The 23,653-nt window shown below is 37.3% G+C and overlaps 1 protein-coding gene and 1 long non-coding RNA gene across 2 annotated transcripts in view; both read left to right on the forward strand.

Annotated features, from left to right (window-relative positions):
* The window catches only part of APPBP2 (amyloid beta precursor protein binding protein 2), a 67,196-nt gene that overhangs the window by 19,367 nt on the left and 24,176 nt on the right, over nt 1-23,653 (forward strand). Inside the window, exons 2-4 of the mRNA XM_003414571.4 lie at nt 1,499-1,587; nt 7,109-7,260; nt 10,887-11,010. Coding sequence (XP_003414619.1) covers nt 1,499-1,587; nt 7,109-7,260; nt 10,887-11,010 — 365 coding nt within the window. The remainder of the gene's footprint in view (nt 1-1,498; nt 1,588-7,108; nt 7,261-10,886; nt 11,011-23,653) is intronic.
* Nucleotides 7,268-10,516, forward strand: LOC135228096 (uncharacterized). The gene is made up of 2 exons (XR_010318378.1): nt 7,268-7,790; nt 10,332-10,516. It is a non-coding gene; the product is annotated as an uncharacterized LOC135228096 (long non-coding RNA).

A 23,653-nucleotide genomic window follows, 5' to 3' on the forward strand; every position in this document is an offset into this window, starting at 1 on the left:
TGGTTAATAAAATCAATATGACAGTGATAATCATGGTGCATTTTACCATGTACATTCCCAGAAACTCTAGTTTTTCTGCAGCAGAAGATATGGAGTCCTTTCTAAGAATAGCATATCATTTTTCATTGCAAAAAGACAATTTCTTAGGAAAGTTCAACCATCATGTGAAAATGACATTTTTCCTCACTTTCCAGAGCATATGCTAGTCTTCTCCCCCCAGCAGATGTTCTAGGTTTTGTTCCAGCAGTTGTTACAGATTTGTATGAACATATCTACCTAATTGTACCTGGCCTCCATTGTAACTAGAGATTTATACCTCAGAGTATGCTGACTTAGTTCGTAGTATGTGTTCCTTGTGAAAGTAGTTAACCAACCCATTTGGAGAATGTACTCGAGACCTTGTCCTTTTTCTGAAACCCATGTTCTCATCAGCTGAACTCAGTGTTAAGCACTTATAAAGTGAATAAAACAAAATTCCTGCCTTCTAAGGTACTGCATTATTTATATAGTTTATATAAATTTAAGAGTATTTGGTGAAATTGAGGCAGGGAAAAGGACAATAATAGTATTAGCCTCTTTTTAACAATATTCATACGTTATTGGGATAAATGTTAATGTATTTGTTTAAATTTTTTTTAGAAGAGTAGTTACTAAATAAATCAGAAAACCAAACCCAGTGCTGTCGAGTCGATTCCAACTCATAGCGACCCTATAGGACAGAGTAGAACTGCCCCCCCAGAGTTTCCAAGGAGTGCCTGGCGAATTCGAACTGCCATCCCTTTGGTTAGCAGCCGTAGCCTTTAACAACTATGACACCAGGGTTTCCAGTTACTAAATAGTTGGGCAAAAAGAATAAGTAACTTGGATTACTTTAGACGTGCTCTACATTTACTATCCAGTTTTGTTTAAGGAATAAAAAGGTTAACAACTTAAAATGTTTCTTGAATGTAACTGTTCTTATATTTACGTATTCAACAAACAAATAATTACATAAAAACCAAACCAGACATGTTGCCATCAAGTCGATTCCAACCCATACTTTGTATTTACCATGCACCAGACGCTGTTCTGAGTGTTTTACAGATATTAATTCTTAACAATTACATGCAACTATTAAAATGTTTTTAATTGAATTGTAGGAGTTTGTTAACTTTCCTGGGAGCCTTAGCGGCACAAGGGTTAATCACTTGACTGCCAACCGAAAGGTTGGTTGTTCGAACCCAAGAGGCACTCCTTGGGAGAAAGAAGTGGCAGTCTGCTCCCATAAAGATTACAACCTTGGAAACTACGGGACAGTTCTCTGTCCTGTAGGGTGGCTATGAGTCAGAATCGACTTGACAGCAGTGGGTTTGGTTTTTAGTTTAGTTAACTGCCCGTTAGTATCAGCATCTTTCCTGATATTACTATGTCATCATACTGACTCTGAGTAGTAGTAGTATATTATGATACAGCAAAAATAGATGTTAAAATTAACAAATCTTCTTTTTTTTTTTCCAAGCTTTACCAACAGGGACGCCTGTGTCAACTGGGCAGTGAATTTTGTGAATTAGAAGTTTTTGCTAAAGTATTGAGAGCTTTGGATAAAAGGTAAATTCATTTTCAAGTAATACTTTTTTCTTTTTACTAATTTCTTATATAATAAAGTTTCTTTAATGTGATTATATCAGAAAACTTAGGATAGATAAATAATCTTGCCTTTAACAAGTATAGTGCCAATATAAATCTATGAAATTGTTTCACTGAGAAGTTCTTTCACATTGGTTTTTCTGTATATCTGGTATTATCGTACTATGTGTTACCTTAGTTTATTTTCATTTTGGAAGTGGTAATTCTTTTTTTTTTTTTTCTTTTTGGAGCTCCAGTGGCACCGTGGTTAAGAGCTTAGCTGCTAACCAAAAGATTGGCAGTTTGAATCCACCAGCTGTTTCTTGGTAACTCTCTGCGGCAGTTCTACTCTGTTCTGTAGAGTCGCTGTGAGTCAGAATTGACTCCACAGCAATGGTTTTAATCCTTGGTACGCTTATTACTAACATAAAACATACATACAGAAAAGTACACTAATTGTTACAACATGAATGTTCACAAAATAAGCACCTTCATGTAGCCAACACCTAGATAAAGGAAAAAAATGTAACCAAACCTCAGAAGCTCCGTTCTGCCTTCTTCAGGTCACTATTCCCTCTCCTAGGTTAACCACTAGATTCATTTTGCCTGTTTTTGAGCCTTATATAAGTGGAATCATACAGTATATATTCTTTTGTATCTGACTTTTTTTTTGCTCAATATTATGTTTGAGTATCACACATGCTGTATGTAAACTTTGTTCATTTTCGTTGCCATATATGTATAGTATTCCATCGCGTTAATATATTTTTATTTACTCATTCCACTATTCTCAAACATTTGAGCTCTTTCCAGTTTTTAGCTTATTAAACAGTAGTGCTGTGAACATTCTTGTACATGTCATATGGTAAACATAGTTATGCATATCTGTTAGATATATACCTAGAAGTAGAGTTTGGGTGTTGTTTTTAAGATTGACAACTCGAGTGTGTCAGCCAGCACGATGTAGAATGTAGTAAAAATACTGTTATGGTAGTGGTACGGTCCAAACAAAGAAGCTTGATGACAAAGGAGAGAGAATTTGTCTTTTTTCCTTGCCCGTCTTCCTCCCGCTTTGGGAAGTTAATATTCTGGCCGTTGAGCTTTACGTGTTCAACAGAGGAAACCCAACTCATCTTTCCTGTTGGAGCTGTTATCGTGTAGTAGGAACCACAGAGATACCACTGCCTTTGGTTGTGTCTGCTGTTCACTTTAGCATTCTTCCCTAAATTTGCCTTAACTATCACTTCTTTTCTCTAACCCACATTTCTAGGAAAATAAAAATACAGTTTCACAAAATATTGCTGATCTCTAATATGAACATTATATGAATATTGCCAAATTGTTTCATATCTTCAACAGATGAATAAATACTTGCCGAATGCCTAGTATGTGCCAGAGACTGTCCTAGATGCTAAGGGCAGTAAAGAAGATCTACAAGGTCCATTCATCATGGAACTTGTATTTTAGAGGGGGAGATAAGATAAAAAACAAGTAAATCAATAATAGAACGATTTCAGTGTTCAGGGATAACTTTGAAATGTGGCATATGTACTAAGCCTGTAGAGAAGCTTCTTGTCTAATTGATTAAAATTAACATGTAAAAAAAGTAATAGAAGATAATTTTTCCATTTTGGTAAAAGAAGGCTATAGAAAAACTTTTGAAAACGTTCTTTAAGGAAGGTTCGATTTCTGGGATTAGGGTGTCTCTATGCATTTCTAAACATGGCCACTAAAGCTTTAGTGGAATACCTCTCTTTAATCTCTTGTTGTTAGGTACTGTTGAGTTGATTTTTGATTCATAGTGACCCGTGTGACAGAGTTGAGCTGCCCAATAGCGTTTTCTAGGCTGTAATCATTATGGGAGCAGATTGTCAGGTCTTTTCTTCTCCAGAGCCTCTGGGTAGGTTGTAACTGCCAACCTTTAGGTTAGCAGCGAACCGCTTGACATTGTGCCACCAGAGCTGCTTAGGTTATGTCTTACCAAATCCCATCTCTTGGTGTTCTAGTTATCCGGTGCTGCTATGGCAGAAATACCAGCAGTGGGTGGCTTTAACAAACAATTTATTCTCTCACTGTTTAAGAGGGTGGAAGTACAAATTCAGGGTGCCAGCTGTAGGGGAAGGCTTTCTCTTCTGTTGGCTCTGGAGGAAGATCTTTGTTTTCAGCTTCTGTTTTCTTGGATCCTTGGAGATCTCATGTGGCATGACATCTGTCTTTCCACAACTGCTTTTTGTTGCTTGTTTAATCTACTCTTATATCTCAAAAGAGATTGATTTAAGACACATTCGACAATAATACTGTCTCATTAACATAACAAAACTATTCCCAAATAGGACTATAACCACAGGTATAGTAGGATTTATAAAACAGATTTTTGGGAACACAATTCCAATCCATAACACTAGGTAAGCCTTTAATTGTGAAGCTGAAAGCATGTAGTTTGACCTTTTTTCCCTTTGTCCGAAGCAGTGACTTTGTTGTTTACAATTTCGTTTTTTAAAATTATTTTGTTGAGATTAATTTACATACCATAAAATTCATAATTTTTAAGTCTGCAATTAATGGTTTTTATTATATTCATATAGTTGTACAACTATCACCACTAACTCCAGAACATTTTCATTTACTCAAAAAGAAACCTTGTACCCATTAGCAGTCAATTCCTTATTCCTTCATTCCCTCAGCCCGTGCCACCTACTTATCTGCCTTCTGTTTCTTTATATTTTGTCTCCTCTTGACATTTCGTTTAATAAGAATCATACAATATATGCTGTTTTGTGACTGACTGCCTCCATGGGCGTCAGTAAAATGAAAGCCTTGACAACTTCAATCTTTTCTCCATTTATCATGATGTTGCTTACTGGTCCAGGTGTGAGGATTTTCGTTTTCTTTATGTTGAGGTGCAATCCATACTGAAGGCTGTTGTCTTTGATCTTCATCAGTAAGTGTTTTAAGTCCTCTTCACTTTTCTGCAAGCAAGATTGTGTCATTTGCATATCACAGGTTGTTAATGCATCTTCTGCCAATCCTGATGCCACGGTCTTCATTTAGTCCAGTTTCTCAGATTATTTGCTCAGCATATAGATTGAATAAGTATGCTAAAAGGATACAGCCCTGATGCACACCTTTCCTAATTTTAAAACATGTAGCATCTCCTCAATGTGTTCAAAGGACTGCCTCTTGGACTATATATAGGCTCCAAATGAGCACAATTAGGTATTCTGGAATTCTGTTCTTTGCAGTGTTATTCATAATTTGTTACGACGCACACAGTCAAATGCCTTTGCGTAGTCAATAAAACACAAGTAAACATCTTTCTGATATTCTCTGCATTCAGCCAAGATCCATCTAACATCAGCAGTGATATAGAGCCCTTGTTCCATGTTGTCTTCTGAATCTTGCTTGAATTTCTGGCAGTTTCCTGTGGATGTACTGCTGCAGCCGTTTTCTGATGACCTTAGCAAAATTCCTTGCATGTAATATTAATGATATTGTTTGATAATTTCTGCATTCTCTTGGATCGCTTTTCTTTAGAATGAGCACACGTATGGATCTCTTCCAGTGGGTTGGCCAGGTAGCTGTCTTCGATTTCTTGGCATAGATGAGTGAGCACCTCCAGCACTGTATCCATTTGTTGAAACATTTCAACTGGTATTCTATCAATTCCTGGTGCCTTGTTTTTTGCCAATGCTTTCAGTGCATTTTGGACTTATTTCTTCAGTACCATGAGTTCTTGATCATATGCTCTCTCCTGAAATGGTTGAATGTCGACCAGTTGTTTTTGGTATAGTGACTCTGTGTATTCCTTCCATCTTCTTTTGATGCTTCCCAAGTGATTCAATATTTTGTCCATAGAATCCTTCAAAATTGCAGCTTCAGACTTGACTTTTTTCTTCAGCTCTTTCAGCTTGAGAAATAACATGCATGTTCTTCCCTTTTGGTTTTCTAACTCCAGGTCTTTGCACATTTCGTTATAATATTTTACTTTGTCTTCTTGAGCTGCCTTTGAAATCTTCTGTTCAGCTCTTTTATTTCATCATTTCTTCCATTTGCTTTAGCTACTCTGCATTCAAGAGCAAGTTTCAGAGTCTCTTCTGACATCCATTTTGGTCTTTTCTTTGTTTCCTGTCTTTTTAATGACCTTTTTTGCTTTCTTCATGTGTGATGTCCTTGATGTCATTCCACAACTTGTCTAGTCTTTGGTCAGCAGTGTTCAGTGCATCAAATCTGTTCTTAAGATGGTCTCCAAATTCAGATGGCCATATACTCAACGTCGTAGTTTGGTTCTTGTAGACTTGTTTTAATTTTCTTCAGCTTCAACTTGAACTTGCATATGAGAGATTGATGGTCTGTTCCACTGTCGGCCCCTGGCTGTGTTTTGACTGATGATATTGAGCTTTTCCATCATCTTTTTCCACAGATGTAGTTGATTTGAATCCTGTGTCGCTTATCTGGTGAGGACAGCGTTTATGCTGTTTATGCTGTTGAAAAAAGGTTCTTGCAATGAATAATTCATTGGTCTTACAACATTCTGTTACAGGATCCCTGGCATTGTTTTTATCACAAAGGCAATATTTTTCGATTACAGATCCTTGTTTGTTTCCAACTTGTGTGTTACAATCACCAGAAGTTATCAATGCATCTTGATTACATGTTTGATCAATTTCAGGCTGCAGAAGTTGGTAGAAATCTTCAATTTCCTCATCTTTGGCATTAGTGGTTGGTATGTAAATTTGAATAGTAATTGTATTAACTGGTCTTCCTTTAGGTGTGTGGATATTATCCTTTCACTGGCAGTGGTGTACTTCAGGATAGATCTTGAAATGTTCTTTTTGATGACAAATGGGACACCATTCTTCTTCAGTTTGTCATTTCTGACGTAGTAGAACATACAATTGTCTGATTCAGAATGGCCAATACCAGTCTGTTTCAGCTCACTGATGCCTAGGGTATCGACCTTTATGCATTCCGTTTCATTTTTGACTACTTCCAGTTTTCCTAGCTCGTACTTTGTACGTTCCACATTCCCAGTTAGTGGGTGTTCGCAGCTGTTCTCATTATGAGTCATGCCATATCAGCATATGAAGGTCCCGAAAGCTTGACTCCATCCATGTCATTAAGGTCGACTCTACTTCGAGAAGGCAACTCTTGCCCAGTCATCCTTTGAGTGCCTTCCAACCTGAGGGGCTCATCTTCCAGCACTATATAGAACAATGTTCTGCTTCTATTCATGAGGTTTTCACTGGCCAGCTTTTTTAGAAGTAAATCACCAGTTCCTTCTTCCTAGTCTTAGTCTAGAACTTCTGGTCAGCTGAAACCTGTCCACCATGGGTGATCCTGTTGGTATTTGAAATACCGGTGGCATGGTTTCTAGTATCACAGCAACACACAAGCCACCACAGTGCTACAAACTGACAAATGCATGGGTAAGGCAAGATAGCCCTTTTTAAAAGGACAAAAAAAATGTTGTATTTATAAAGTAACTGTTTTTCTTCCCTTTCAGACATTTGCTTCATCATTGTTTCCAGGCTTTGATGGATCATGGTGTGAAAGTTGCTTCAGTCTTGGCCTACTCGTTCAGTAGACGGTGCTCTTACATAGCAGAATCAGATGCTGCAGTAAAAGAAAAAGCTATTCAGGTTGGCTTTGTTCTAGGTAAGTAATAGTAAAACAGAGGAATGTTTTGCCCTGTGACATGAGTCAGCATAAGCCTGCTTATGCTAAAAGAGTCTCTCGTTACTTCCCATAGTCCATAAAAGTAGGTAATGAAAAAAATGTCAGAAAAACTGTGTGTACTAATAAAAAAAAAAAAAAAGTGTGATTTATTGAATATTAACATGTTTTGTGCAGCCATCTATTAAAGTTGTTGCTACTTTTTAATTTAATTTTTTTTTTTTTTTTGAAATGACTACAGATCCACAGGAAGTTGCAAAAATAGTATATAAAGTCCCTTGAACCATTCCTCCAGTTTCCCCAGTGGTGATATGTACCTGTAGGACAGTATCAAAACCAGGAAATTAACATTGGTACAACTATTCAAGTTTACGCACCAACCATCAAGGCCAGAGATGAAGAAATAGAAGATTTTTATCAGCTGCTGCAGTCTGAAACTGATCAAACATGTAATCGGGATGCTTTGATAATTACTGGTGATGGAACCCGAAAGTTGGAAACAAAAAGGATCGGTAGGTGGAAAATATGACCTTGGTGATAAAAACAATGCTGGAGATTGAATGGTAGAATTTTACAAGACCAACAACTTCTTCATTGCAAATATCTTCTTTTGCCGATATAAATGGTGACTATACCCATGGACCTCGCCAGATGGAATGCACAGGAATCAAATTGACTACATCTGTGGAAAGAGATGATGGGAAAGTTCAATATCATCAGTCAGAACAAGGCCAGAGGCCGACTGTGGAACAGACCAGCAATTGCTCATATGCGAGTTGAAGCTGAAACTGAAGAAAATCGGAGCAAGTCCACGAGAACCAAAATATGACCTTGAGTACATCCCACTTGAATTTATAGACCATCTGAAGAATAGATTTGACCCATTGGACACTAGTGACCAAAGACCAGACAAGTTGTTCAAGGACATCATACATGAAGAAAACAAGAGGTCATTGAAAAGACAAGAAAGAAAGACCAAGATGGATGTCAGAGGAGACTCTGGAACTTACAAACGTCGAGCAGCTAAAGCAAAAGGAAGAAATGATGAAGTAAAAGATCTGAACAGAAGATTTCCAAGGGCAGCTTGAGAAGATAAAGTATTATAATGGCATGTGCAAAGACCTGGAGATAGAAAACCAAAAGGGAAGAACATGCTTGGCTTTTCTCAAACCAGAAGAAGTGAAGAAAAAATTCAAGCCTCAAGTTGCAATAGTGAAGGATTCTTTGGGGAAAATATTAAATGATGCAGGAAGCATCAAAAGAAGATGAAAAGAATACACAGAGTCATTATGCCAAAAAGAATTAGTCTATGTGCAACGATTTCAAGAGGTAACATATGATTAGGAACCGATGGTACTGAAGGAAGAATCCAAGCTGCTTTGAAGGCATTGGCGAAAAACAAGGCTCTAGGAATTGAAGGAGTATCAATTGAGATGTTTCAGGAAGCGGATGCAGCGCTGGAGGTACTCACTTGTCTATGCCCAGAAATGTGGAAGACAGCATCCTGGCCAACTGACTGGAAGAGATCCCTATTTATGCCTATTCCCAAGAAAGGTAATCCAACCGAATGTGGAAATTATGGAAGAATGCTGTTAATATCACATGCAAGCAAATTTTGCTGAAGATCATTCAAAAGTGGCTGCAGCAGTATATTGACAGGGAACTACCAGAAATTCAGGCTGGTTTCAGAAGAGGGCATGGAACCAGGGTTATCATTGCTGATGTCAGATGAATCCTGGCTGAATGCAAAGAATACCAGAAGGATGTTTACCTGTGTTTTATTGACTGTGCAAAGGCATTCGACTGTGTGGATCATAACAAACTATGGATAACATTGTGAAGAATGGGTGGATATGAAGCTGAGAACCAGTAGCCTGATAGTTAGCACAAAATGTAATGATAGAATGATTAAAAATGGCTTCGTGTAAATATGTATACTGTATCTTTATGCAGATAGTGTGCACCCTCTATGTTTGTTTGCCAAGCACACCCTCCCCCGTGCAAGGTATTTTCCTAAGTGTGATAATGCTACTTTTTTTCACAGCAACATGTAAAAAAAAAATTAGCATAGCTTGGTTAAGAAAATACATCTGCAGGGAAGGAGTGGTTGGTAAACAAATGAAGGCAAACATTATTTGTGTAAAAATATGGTAATAACTTCATTATTCTAGTCACTTGGTGAGGACCCTACAATATTCTAAAGCACAGTTCTCTCCAACTGATAAAATAATATTCATTTGATTGCATATAGCTTTAATTAAACATAAGACATAGACTTGAGCAAAGTACAATATTTTACAAATTCAGACACTGTAGATTGTTCGACGCCATGTTTTTTGTGCTACCATGAAAGAAAAAAAAAACCATTAGCTGTTATAATGCACCATAAATTTGAAGGTGTAATTTCAGAAATGTTGAAGTATAAAAAATGTGTTTTAGATTTGAAGAAACATAGTATGTTAGTTTGTTTTCTGGTTGTTGTAGCTGATCCTGGAAGTGTTCTTCATAATAGCTAATGTAGTATAATAACTATGAGGCTAAGTTCTGAAGTCGGATTGTATGGATTCAAGTTTGCCAACTTATTAGTTTGTAAACTTTTGTTCCTCTGTGCCTCACATCTTTTCACCTATTAAATGGGAAGCAAGAATAATGTTTAAGTTGATGGTTTATTGTAAAAATTAGAGATGATTAATTCATGTGAAGTGGCTACCACAATGCAGAGCAGTTGCACAATGTAGTAAAAACGTGTTAAATGTTAACCATTATTAGGGGTCAAGATCCTCAAAAAAGGTGGACGGTATTCTGAGAAAATTATGCCTAGTACTTCAGGACTGTTGGAGGACAGCAATGTAATTTGTGTGTGTGTGTGTGCTTTAGATGAAAGTTTACAGTTCAAGTTAGTTTCTTATACAAAAATTTATACACACATTGTTAGGTGACGCTAGTTGCTCTCCCTATAATGTGACAGCACACTCTTCCTTTCCACTGCGGATTTCCCATGTCATTGAACTAGTTCCTGTCCCTTTCTGTCTTCCCATCTCACCTCTGGACAGGAGCTGCCCATTTAGCCTCATGTATCTACTTGAACTAAGAAGCACACTCGTCACAAGTATTATTTAATGTTTTGTAGTCCATTCACAGTGTAATTGCTTGCTAAAAGAATGAGATGAGCAAACATCACCCTCTCTCTTAGGTGTGTATCCTCTATGATGTGCTGCTATACTGAGAAGATTATATTTAGATGTCTTTTTTTTCTTTGGGATTGCGTATGGGAAGATGGAAAAGTGTGTACCCTGAAAGGTGAAAGTATGAGGAGAATCACTGGAATAGATACTAGATAATTAGCTGGAACCAACTCAGGCCATGGAGTATTCTTAGAGGGTTAAAACTCTGGGCTCCTTAGTCAAGGTCTCAGCTTTGATGTTAATTAATTCCCCTAGTTCAGGACTTTTTTTTTTTTTAATGTCTCAGTACCTTTGCTTTAGCTTAGCACAGAAATTTTGTATTATGTTTTTCAAGTTTAGGTAATAGTCACTGTAAGCGTGGTATTTTAGCTTTCAAGTAACTTATTCAGTTATCTAAAATTATTGATTTTTCTTATCCTTCAGGTGGCTTTCTTTCAGATGCAGGCTGGTACAGTGATGCCGAGAAAGTTTTTCTGTCCTGCTATCAGTTGTGTACTATACATGATGAGATGCTTCATTGGTTTCGTGCAGTAGAATGTTGTGTGAGGTAAGTTGGTACAGATCCTACAATATATGCTGTAATAGTACTTAGTGTTTTTTTTTTTATAGTTCTGAGTGTCTACAGAAGCAGCAGTCAGGAAGTCAAACAATGTATCACGTTTGGCAAATCTGCTGCAAAAGACCTCTTTAAAGTCCTGATAAGCAAAGCTGTCACTTTGATGACTAAAGTGTACCTGACCCAACCGATCATGTTACATGCATGCAAAAGCTGGACAGTGATAAAAGAAGACAGGAGAAGAGTTGATGCATTTGAATTGTGGTGTTGGTGAAGAATTTTAAATATACCATGGATTGCCAGAAGAACAAACAAATCTGTCTTGGAAGAAGTATGGCCAGAATGTTCCTCAGAAGCGAGGATGGAGAGACTTTTTCTCACATACTTTGGATATGGTATCAAGAGGGACATCATGTTTGGTAAAGTATAGGGTCAGTGAAAAATGAAGACCCTCAACGAGATGGATTGACAGAGTGGTTGCAGCAGTGGGCTCAAGCATAGCAACAGTTGTGAGGATGGCGCAGGACCAGGCAGTGTTTTGTTCTGTCGTACATAGGGTTGCTATGAGTCAGACCCAACTCGACAGCACCTAACAACAACAACAAAACTTACTAACTGGAATCTCATCAGTTTACTGAATTTTTAGTCTTCTATTTTTGTGGGGAAAAGGCTCATATTTTCTTGTTATCTTAGAGATGAGCTCATTAAATTTGAATCTCTTCAGAGGTAGAAAATAGATTCCTTCCCCAAAACCATTGTTGGTTTAAGCTAAAATGGAATAAAGCTCTCTTATTTTTTTACTAGTTGGAGTTCAGTCTTTTGAGTCTCTTTTATACAGGGCTTAACAGTGTTAGAGAAACATTCAAATCCTGAACTTAATTTTGTAATATGCTAATAACTTCATTATAAATAATATGTTGGAAACCCTGGTGGTGTAGTGGTTAGAAGCTTATAATTGCTCAAAGATGTTTTAGAAATATATGGTAAATTATAGGAGTATTTTTGTCCATAAAATACAAAGAGATTGGTATTTTGGCCTACAGTTTGTAGTACCAATAAAAGTTATCTCTGTCATCTTCACTCCTGTCTTCTTCGTATTTTATCTAGGTAGGAATAGGAGAATACTGTATTTTATGCAGATAATGCACACCTTCTGTGTTTGTTTGCCAACCGCTCCCTCCTCCCTCAAGGGATTTTCATCAGCGCTTTTTGCTAATTTGTTTTTATAGCAACGTATAAAAAAAAAATTGGAATAGCAGCCCTTGCGAAAATACCTCACAGAGGGAGGTAGTGGCTGGCAAACAAACGTAGAAGGCACACGTTATTTGCGTAAAAATACAGTAGAGTATCCCATATGGAATCTTTGGGTGTAGTTAAATGTTTCTATTTTCATGAACTAGTAAATTTGGAACAGAAAGGCTGTTTTGGATACCTTCATTGTAGATTCTTCTTTAGCAGTCTTTTGACCCAAAGGGAAAGCACTTTCTTTTTGTTTGTGCTTGCCTTTTTCTTTTTTTATTAATGTGGATGGGACACAGCATCAACAGCAAACATATGTAATAAAATATTTGCCAGCTTAGCATTTTTACAAGTACACTTCAGTGATGTTAATTATGTTCACCATGGTATTCAACCATTACCACTATCCATTTGCAGATTTTTCCATCACCCTTAACAGAAGCTTAGTGTCCCCTAAGCAGTGAGTCCTCCTTTACATCTCCTGCCCACCTCTCCGTGGTAACCACTAATGAACTTTGGTCTCTGTATATTTTGCCTGTCCTAGATATTTCATGTTAAGTGGGATCATACAATATTTGTCTTTTTATGATTGAATTTCAGTCAGCATAATATTCATCCGTGTTGTAACATGTATTGGGACTTCATAACTCATAAGACTAATATTCCATTGTATGTATATACCACATTGTGTTTATCCATTCATCTGTTAATGGACATTTAGGCTATTTCCACCTTTGGCTATTGTGAATAGTGCCACAGTGAACACTGGTGTACAAGTATCTGTTTGTGTTCCTGTTTTTGATTCTTTTGGTTATAAAACCGTTTGCCATTGAGTCAGTTCTGACTTACAGTGACCCTATAGAACAGAGTAAAACTCTTGGGTATATAAGGGTAGAATTCTTGGCTCATATGGTAGTCCTGAAGGACTCTAGGATTTATTGTAAGGTAAGTCTAGTGGTTACAAACTCTGAACTTTTGTTTATTTGTGAATGTCTTAATTTTGCGCTCATTCTTGAAGGATAGTTTTAGCAAATATAGTGTTCTGGGTTGACAGTGTTCTTTCAGTGCTTTAAATATGTCCCCCCACTGCCTTCTGGCCTACAAGTTTCCTGAGACGGAATTGGCACTTAATCTTGTTGAGGAAGCTTTCATGGGTATTCACTTTCTCTTGTTCCTTTAGAATTTTCTCTTTGTCTTTAGTGTTAGATTGGTTATAATATGTCTTGCTGTGACCCTCCATAGGTTAATCTATTTAGAGTTCGTTGAGCTTCTTGGAATTATATGTTCATGTCCTTTGTTGGCTTTTGAAATTTTTCTGCCATTATTTCTTCAAGTATTCTTTCTGTCCCTTTCTCTTGTTTCTTTCTGAGATTCCAATGATGCATATATTGGTTTGCTGGCTATTGTTCCATAAGTGCATTGAGTTGTGCTCAGCATTCTTGAGCCTTTTCCCTTGTTGCTCTTCAGCCTCCCTAATTTTGATTACCTTGTCTTCCAGTTCAGAGTCCCTGGGTAGCGTAAACAGTTAGTGTGGTTGACTGCTAACTGAAAGGTTGGAAGCTCGAGTCTGCCCAGAGGTGCCTCAGTAGAAAGGCCTGGTGGTCTATTTCTGAAAAATCAGCCATTGAAAATCCTACAGAGCACAGTTCTACTCTGACTCAAGGGATTGTCATGAATGAGAATTGACTTGTTCGCAACTGCTTGTTGTGGGTTTTTTTTTTTTTTTTTTAATTCTCTAGTTCACTGATTCTTTTTTTTTTTTTTTGCCTGCTCATATCTGTTGGTAAATTCTTCCAATGAGTTTCTCATTTCAGTTATTGTCTTAGTTCCAGTATTTCTGTTTGATATCTTTTTATAGTATCTGTGTCTTTAAATTCTCATTTTGATCATACATCATTTTCCTGATTCCCTTTAGTTCTTTGAGCATGTTTAATTTTATTGTATTATATTCTTCCAGTCTGTTTATTATTCAGGCTTCCAGAAACACAATTCCTCACCCTTCTTTTTGTTCATTTGGATGCACCATCGTTTCCAGTTTCTTTTGTGTGTCTTGTAATTTTTCATTGAATCTGAGACATTAGAATTTCACAGGGTGTTAGCTTTCTCAATTCCCCTCAGTACTCAGTGTTTTTGACAGTGATAATTGCTGCAAGAGACTCAGGTAGGCAGACCTTTCAGGTTTTGCTTACCACTCTGTCTCTCCCTCTCTTTGATAACTCTGTTAAGTCCAGACCAAGGTTTCTGTCCTTCAGCAGCATAAGAGTCATTGTTGACTCAGCTCCATGTACAGTTCCTTGCTGTTGTCCTCTGCCTACTGACCCAGAGTCCCACAGAAGTGAGCACAAATTTCTCGCTGTTTTTCATGGTGTACAAGTGGGGAGGGTCAGGGACTTAGACCTGCTCCCACTACCATCTTCCCAGAATTCTGTGTTTGCTTTTTATTCACAAAATCAGAAAGCTTATTTCACCCAGATACCTGAATGTTTCTTCTCTAATTTCAAGGTTCCTAAATAATTTTGCTTTAGCTTAACCAAAAGGTTTATTTTTCTCACCTCATAAAAAATCTGAAGATAGGCAGTGCATCCCTGGTATGGGTGATCCATGATGTTATCACTAGGTACGAAGAGTTCTTCTGTCCTTCCCATGTCATTGTCTTTAGTAGGTGGCTCACATCATTGTGGTTGCAAGTGTTAACATACAGGGAGAAAGGGCAGAAAGGCTCATACCATCATTGTCTTTCTGTTTTTTTTTTAGTTAGAAGGATACATTTCCCACAACCCTGACGTTGGTCAGAACTGGGACATGGTCCCCACATAGCCTTCAACCTATGCTTTAACTTAAAGTAGTCTAGGGAGTACAGCATTTTCAGTTGTGTATATTGCTGCTCTGAATGAAATTATGGCACCACATTAAAGAAGAAGGGAAAGGAAATATTAGACAGGAAGCTAGAACACAGTCATTACCCTGGTTCTCTTCTGGAACCAACACATGTAAAATTAAAAGAATGCCTGGACCAAGAAGCAAAGCCTTTTGTAATACCAGCTTAATGTCTGTGTACCAAGACATTTTGTTCTTATGAACTTAAAATTTCAAAATACAATTTGTCTCTCCACAGCAGTACTTGCCAAATTCTTGGTCATTTATAGGTGTATTTAATATAACATATGATATGCCATCACTTAAGTATTATTTGAAAAATTAAATTTTCCCTACCTAGCTTTTCTCAACACCAAAAGAAATTTGGTGGGCTAATTGGCCGTGTGTTTAATTGAATTGGAAGAGAAGTGTTTCTACAGAACAAATATTAATAAAATCCTTTGGCCAATCCTAGGGCTTCGAACCCGATGCAAGCGTAAGAGGGTTTTTTTTTTTTTTTTTAATATCACAAAGCCGGCTTCTAGTTTGAGGCTGGCATTGGAACATTCTAGAGTAAATGTCAGCGAACTTTCTTCGCCTTTCTATAGTTAAATCTGATACCATTTCTCAGTCCTTGTTAAAATCCTCTGGGATTCTGCCTATTTTCTTTTACTCTTTTTCTGTTTAATAGCTTGGTTTTTCTGCTTATACGTGTCTATTGCCTAACAAATTCAGAAAATACAGAAAACTATGAAGATGAAAATACCTATAACCCTACTGTCCAGAAATAATAACTGTTATTAATATGTTGTTGTGTGCTGTCAATTCCAACTCATAGAGATCCTATAGGGCAGAGTAGAACTGCTCCATAGGGTTTCCTAGGCCATAATCTTTTTGGGAACAGATCATCAGGTCTTTTCTCCCATGGAGTGGCTGATGAGTTCAAACTACTGATCTTTTGATTAGCAGCTGAGCATTTAACCATCGTGTCACCAGGGCTTCTAATTATTAACATACTGGTTCATTTTTGGAAGATAACAACCTGAAAGCACATCCTCAACCCCTTTTTCCAACTTTGGAGTAAAACAACTCATGTGAGCATGGTTTGTCTAAGGTCAGAAGTTCTCTTAAGATCTCCAAAAGAGAGAGGAGAGATTGTCTTTGGGTAGAACAAGTTTACTTTTTATTTTAAATCCTTCTCTACTACTTTTTTTTTTTTTTAAATAGGTGTTACTTACACAAGTAATTTTTTTTCTTTTTTTTTTTTTATTTTAGGTGGAGGTTTACAGAACAAACTAGTTTCTCGTTAAACAGTATACATATTGTTTTATGACATTGGTTAACAACCCCATAACATGTCAGCACTCTACCTTTCTCAACCTTGGATTCCCTATTACCAGCTTTCCTGTCCCCTCCTGCTTTCTAGTCCTTTCCTCAGGGCAGGTGTACCCCTTTAGTCTAATTGGTATTTTTTTTTTTTTTTTTTAATGGAAAAAGGAACGTCCTGAACTGGAGAGGAGAAGGACTTCAATCAGGATTGAAAGAGAACCCTGAGCCCTAAGCAATTGAAATTCCTGAAATCTAAGAATTAATAGATAATAGAAGCTGGTAGATGATAGCAGTGGTCTAAATTGTTTAGAGAAAGGTACTATACCTCACCAACTTTAAGGCAAAGAAAAGAATTTTCGAATATGCAAAGATCCATTGTACTTCCATGTACCTTATCTGAGGAAAATACTCAAGAGATTTGTCTAACTAAATAAAAATGCAGTAATAAATACCAATATGGTATAGAAATAATGGTAAGTAATGAATTAGGTAATGTATAATGTATAGTTATACATACATAAATGGAATAGGAATACGATGAAGAATAAACTGGGAATTCATAATAACATGTATTATAAGGATTTTTTTCAAATGACCAGAAAGGGAAATTTTAGAAATAGCGTAAAACAGAAATTCTTAATACATATTCTCAATAGTAAGGTAAAATTTTTTTCCCAAAAAAATTATTCCTCAATAAAGAGAGTCTTCTCCCAAAGTTCCTCGTGCTACGTGATGTTTTTTCAATTACACTGTTTTGAATAACAGTGTAAAGAAATGGGAAAGAAATGTTAGCCAGAAGCAGGTCAGTCAGTCTTAATGTCAGGATGCTCACAGAGATTACCTTGCTTAATTTTTTTTTTTCTTAAGGAAATAATGAAATTTAACAGATACAGAATTATCCTGGGGGTCATGACCTTATACGTGTAAGTGTTGAATATCTTTATTAACTGGCTTTTTAAAAGATTACTGTGAAAAGTAATACAGTAAATGGTATTGTAGAGATCATGGATGTCTGCTTACCATGGGAGGAATGGAAAAGGCTGACAGTCCTAATGCTTTGCAAATGGTTGCTTATAGCTTTGGATAAAATTTCTGGTGACATCATACACAGACTCAAAAGTTATGGTCTTCAAACACATGAAAATATTTTAGTCTGAAAAACAGATTTAAAAAATAGCTATGGTGATGATGAAGATAAAGATGTTTAAGATACATATGAATTGTTTGAATAAAATTGTTTTGTAAAATGTGAGAGGGAAAAGCAATTTTCTAAATTAATATATGATTTTAAGTATGTATGTATAACAAAAGATGGCTTAAATACTATAAATAAAAAATATTACTGTATATACACCTAAAATTTGTTGCATTCAAGTTGACCTAAAAACTTTTTGGGTAGGAAATGGAGGCTCATCTTATTATGTTCAGATTGCTTTATATTGGGCATATATGCTATTTTAAAAGTGTGCATTTGGGGAAAAAGAAGTAAAAGGTCTCATCTTGGTGGTAAAGTAGGAATGAGCATTATTATTCAATATTCAAATATGATCAGTGTTAGGAATAGCTAACTAATGACTTGAGTAATGGAAAGGTGTGCTAGATCTTCCAAATTAGGGTGGTGGGAGTTATGGTAAGAATGATTGGAAACCCAGCTAATCTATAAGCAAAAAGAACAGAGGCAACAACTAAGTATGATGATTGAAAAACAACTTATTAATGTTAAGTTAAAAATAAAAAGATTAAAACCAAATATAATTATCACAATACAAGTAAATGGGCTAAATTCCTCTCTAAAAATTCAGGCTACCAGAAGGGTTAAAAATAAAAGCTGTATACTGTTAGATGACTATACATGTGGACCTCACCACATGGAAGATACAGGAATCAAGTCGACTGCATCTATGGAAAGAGACAATGGAAAAGCTGAATATCATCTGCCAGAGTAAGGCCAGGGGTTGACAGTAGAACAGACCATCAATTGCTCATACGCAAGTTCAAGTTGAAGCCAAAGAAAATTAAAACGGGTTCATGAGAGCTGAAATGTGACCTTGAGTATATCCCACCTGAATTTGGAGACCTGGTGAAGAATAGATTTGACACGTTGAACACTAATGATAGAAGACCAAATAAATTGTGGGAAGGCATCAAGGACATCATACAGGAAGAAAGCAAAAGGTCATTAAAAAGGCAGGAAAGAAAGAAAAAACAAAAATTGATGTCAGAAGAGACTCTGAAACGTACTCTTGAATGTAGAGTAGCTAAAGCCAGTGGAACTTGCTCTTGAACGTAGAGTAGCTGAAGTGAATGGAAGAAATGATGATGTAAAAGAGCTAAACAAGGTTTCAAAGGGCAGCTCAAAAAGACAAATACAAATAGAAAACCAAAAGGGAAGAACACATTCAGCATTTCTCAAGCTGAACTGAAGAAAAATTCAAGCCTCAAGTTGCAATTTGGAAGGATTCTGGGGACAAAATATTGAATGATGAAAGAAGCATCAAAAGCAGATGGAAGGAATACAGAGTTACTGTACCAAAAAGAATTGGTTGATGTTCATCCATTTCAAGAGGGAGCATATGATCAAGAACCAGTGATATTGAAGGAGGAAGCCCCAGTTGCACTGGAGGCATTGGTGAAAAACAAGGTTCCAGGAATTGACAGAATACCAACTGAGATGTTTCAGCAAACAGACACAGTGCTGAAAGTACACACTCGTCTATGCCAAGAAATTTTGAAGGCAGTTACCGGGTCAACTCACTGGAAGTTACCCGTATTTGTGCCCATTCCAAAAAAAAAGGTTATGTAACAGAATGCAGAAATTATCAAACAATATCGTTAATATCACACGCAAGTAAAATTTTGCTGAAGGTCATTCAAAAGCAATTGCAGCAGTACATGGACAGGGAATTGCCAGAAAATCAAGCCAGATTCAAAAGAGAATGTTGAACGAGGGATATCATTGCTGCTGTCAGATGGATCTTGGCTGAATGCAGAGAATACCAGCAAGGTGGTTACCTGTGTTTTATTGACTATGCAAAGGCATTTGACTTTGTGGATCATAACAAATTATGGACAACATTGCAAAGAATGAGAATTCCGGAACACTTAATTGTGCTCATGTGGCACCTCTGCATAGAACAAAAAGCAGTCATTCCAGCAGAGCAAGGGGATACTGCATGGTTTAAAATCAAGAAAGGTGTGTGTCAAGGTTGTATCCTTTTACTGTACTTAGTCTGTACGCTGAGCAAATAATCTGAGAAGCTGTCTATATAAAGAAGAATGTGGCATTAGGATTGGTGGAAGACTCATATAACAACGTGCAATATGCAGATGAGACCTTGCTTGACGAACGTATTGATGAGGATCACAGCCTTCAGTAGGGATTACATCTCAACATAAAGCAGAAGTGGTTACAACTGGACCAGTAAGCAACATCATGGTAAATGGAGAAAATATTGAAGTTGTCAAGAATAAAATTTTACTTGAATCCACAATCAATGCCCACAGAAGCAGCAGTCAGGAAATCAAATGATGTATTGCATTTGGCATTTCCTGCTACAAAAGATCTTTTTAAAGTGTTAAAAAGCAGAGATGTCAGTTTAAATACTAAGGTGTACCTGTTCAAAACCATGATATTTTCAGCTGCCTCATATGCATGCGAAAGCTGGAAAAAAAGAAGATCAAAAAAGAATTGTTGCCTTTCATTTATGGTGTTGGCAAAGAATGTTGACTATACCATGGACTTCCAGAAGAATGAACGAGTCTCTTGGAAAAAATACAGCCAGAGTGCTCCTTGGAAGTAAGGATGGCAAGACTACTTCTTACGTACTTTTGGACGTATTATCAGGCGGGTCCATTTGCTGGGGAAGGACATTGTGCTTGGTAAAGTAGAGGGTCAGCGAAAAAGAAGACGACCCTAAATGAGGTGCATAGACACAGTGGCTGCACCAGTGGTTTCAAATGTAACAACAGTTGTGAGGATGGCACAGCACTGGGCAGTGTTTCCTTCTCTTGTACATGAGTCGCTGTGAGTTGGAACTGACTTAATGCACCTAACAACAACAACCTGTGTTCTTAGCAGGAAACACATACCAGAACAGTAATACTGAGAATAAAGTAGAGTTCAGGATGAAAACCATTAGTTGATAGAAAAGGGATATTGATAATAGAAGGTACAGTTCACTGAGGATGACCGTCTTAATCTCTGTGTATATCAAAGACCCATCTATATAAGCAGCACATTCTAAAAATACACAAAATATTATTTAAAAAAATAACCAATACAGTGCCGAGTGCGTCTAGGATAGGTTAATTCAGAACTCCACGGAACTTATCAAGGAACCAAGTTATTTCCATCTGTCTGCTCTTCTCTTTTCCTCGTTCTGGTTTTGTGTTTGGATGGCTTCCCAGTGTTTGTAATCTCTGCTGCTGTTTGAGGCACCACATGCAGATTACATATTGTCCAGCAGAAGAAGGACTCCCTTCCGAAGCATCGTCTTTTAAAGACAAGGGAACCTTTCCCAGAAAACACCCAGCTGACCTAATCTTGAGTCTCATTAGCCAGAGCTAGAGGGTCGCTATGAGTTGAAATCAACTTGATGGCAGTGGGTTTGGTTTTTATTTTAGATCACTTGATGAACTCTGAATCAGTCACTGGTGTGGGGACTTGGGATCACTATAAAAAACCTATTGCTGTTAAGTTGATTCCAACTCGTAGCGACCCTAACATGGTTTACTTCTGACTTGTGTGGGAAAGGGGGCAACTGCAAAACAAAATCAGGGCCCTTCCAGCAAGCATGAGGAGGGAGGTGAGAAGGGCTGTTGGTTAGGGAGCCAGCAACATGTGCTACTTAGAATTAAAAGCATAGCAGTCTTTATTTTAAATATCTACCCCTCCTCTTTCCAATTTGACTATTTTCAAAATTCTTAACTAGTTCTTGGAAAAGACACTTGTAAGCAGGTTAGAGGTCATTTCCTCTAGGTTTTCTTTCAGTGTATTTTATTTTTGTGATACGTCTGATAAGGATCTATCTAGTCATTTTGTTCGATCTTATAGTAAATGTAATTTTTAGAAACTAGCAACTTCTAAATTTGTGTTTTCCATTTTAAACAATGAAGAGTTTGACCAATTAAATGGTATTGGCCTTTGGCAATACTTGTTGATCTAGTAGACATGTTTTTATATTGCTGTAAAGTAAAATGCTATGTTTACATGCTAGAACCACATTTGGAGAACCTTGAGAGCCTACCTTTTCATTAGGGTGAGTGTTGAGGCAAAATCAGAGCCTCTTATTGGGCCACAAATATCTTAGATTCTACATCCTGCTTAATGTCAGCCCAGATGACATGCAGACTGTGAAGAGTCTCTATATGCTCAATTTGCCCTTTATTTTCAATAGACAAACAGCAAGGGCTGGAGAAAATACCAAGCAATGTCTTTCTGGCATAAAATGTTTAGATTGTTATCCTATCATATGCTAATTATTAAATAATAACTTCTGAAAATTTTTATTTTAGAGGAATACCTACAGTGAAGTTTGTTGAAAATGTATGTGGTTAGAAATGTAATTCTTAGCATTAGAATCCCTCCCTGGGCTTATCCTTTTTCTTTCAACCTTCTGGCCCTCTTTGATAGAGATAATTATCAAATCCGTATTACTAATACCATACCTTCTTTTCAAAGATTTTTTTCCTGGATTGTTGTAATATCTTCTGTCCTGGTTGCCTTGTTTCCACTCTTGGCTTTGCTATAGTCCATTCTACATAATACAGCCAGCCAGAGCAATCTTTCTAGAATTGCACTTGTTCAGTACAGTAGCCATTAACCATATGCAGCTATTTAAATTAATTAAAAATCAATCTCACTCACGCTAGCCACATTTTAAATATTTAATAGCCACATGGAGCTGGCACCTACCAAATTGGATAGTACATGTATAGAACATTTCTGTCATCTTAGAAAGTTCTGTTGAACAGTGTTGTTCTGGAGTATGAGTTAGATCACTTAACTCGCTGTTGCAACCAAAACTCCTTACCATCACCCGCAAGGCTCTACAAAATCTTGCTTATTTCTCCAGTCTTATCTCTCTGTGTAATTTTTTATTTACTACACTCCAGACATGTTGGCCTTCTTTCTGTTCTTTGAATATGCCAGATTATTCCCCCTTCTCAGCCACTTTCCACTTGTCATTCCTTCTGTTTAGAACATACTTCTCCCAGATGGCTGCCTCTTCGTCATGTAGATGTCATCTCAAATGTTACCTCCTCAAAAGAATTCTTCCCCGTCTACCCTAAGCGTCTACCTTAAGAAGCTCTTGCTTACGCTATCTTAGTAGTATTTACCTTTAAACAAAATTGTTACTTACTTGGTGGGGTTTTTTGTGTGTGTATGCTTTAGGTAAAAGTTTATAGTTCAAGTTAATTTCTCATACAAGAATTTATACATACATTGTCATGCAACTGTAGTTGCAATCCCTATAATGTGACAGCATACTCCTGCTTTCCACCCTGGGTTTCCCGTGTCCATTCAACCAGCTCCTATCCCTTTCTGCCTTCTCATCCCACCTCCGGGCAGGAGCTGCCCATTTAGTCTCCTGTATCTACTTGAACTAAGAAGCACACTCTTCACGAGTATTATTTTTATGTTTTATAGTCCAGTCTAGTCTTAGTCTGAAGAGTCGGCTTCGGGCATGGTTTTAGTTCTGGGTTAACAGAGAGTCCAGGGGCTGTGTCTTCTGGGGTTCCTCTAGTCTCAGTCAGATCATTAAGTGTGATCTTTTTATGTGAATTTGAGTTCTTCTCCACACTTTTCGCCTGCTCTCTCAGGGACTCTATTGTGTTTCCTGTCAGGGCAGTCATTGGTGGTGGCTGGACACCGTTTAGTTCTTCTGGTCTCAAGCTGATGGAGTCTGTGATTTATGTGGCCCTTTTGTCTCTTGGGCAGATAATTTCCTTGTGTCTTTGGTGTCCTTCATTCTCCGTTGCCCCAGGTGAGCTGGGACCAATTGATGCATTGTAGATGTCTGCTCACAAGCACTTAAGACGCTGGACACCACTCACCAAAGTGGGATTCAGAATATTTAATAAACTTTGTTATGTCAGTTGACCTAGATGTTCCTGAAACCATGGTCCCTAGACCTCTGCCCCTGCTACTCTGTCCCTCAAAGTGTTTGGTTGTGTTCAGGAACCTTCTTAGCTTTTGGTTTAGTCCAGT

Source organism: Loxodonta africana, chromosome 18 (genome assembly GCF_030014295.1).
Source record: "Loxodonta africana isolate mLoxAfr1 chromosome 18, mLoxAfr1.hap2, whole genome shotgun sequence".
Taxonomy (NCBI): domain Eukaryota; kingdom Metazoa; phylum Chordata; class Mammalia; order Proboscidea; family Elephantidae; genus Loxodonta; species Loxodonta africana.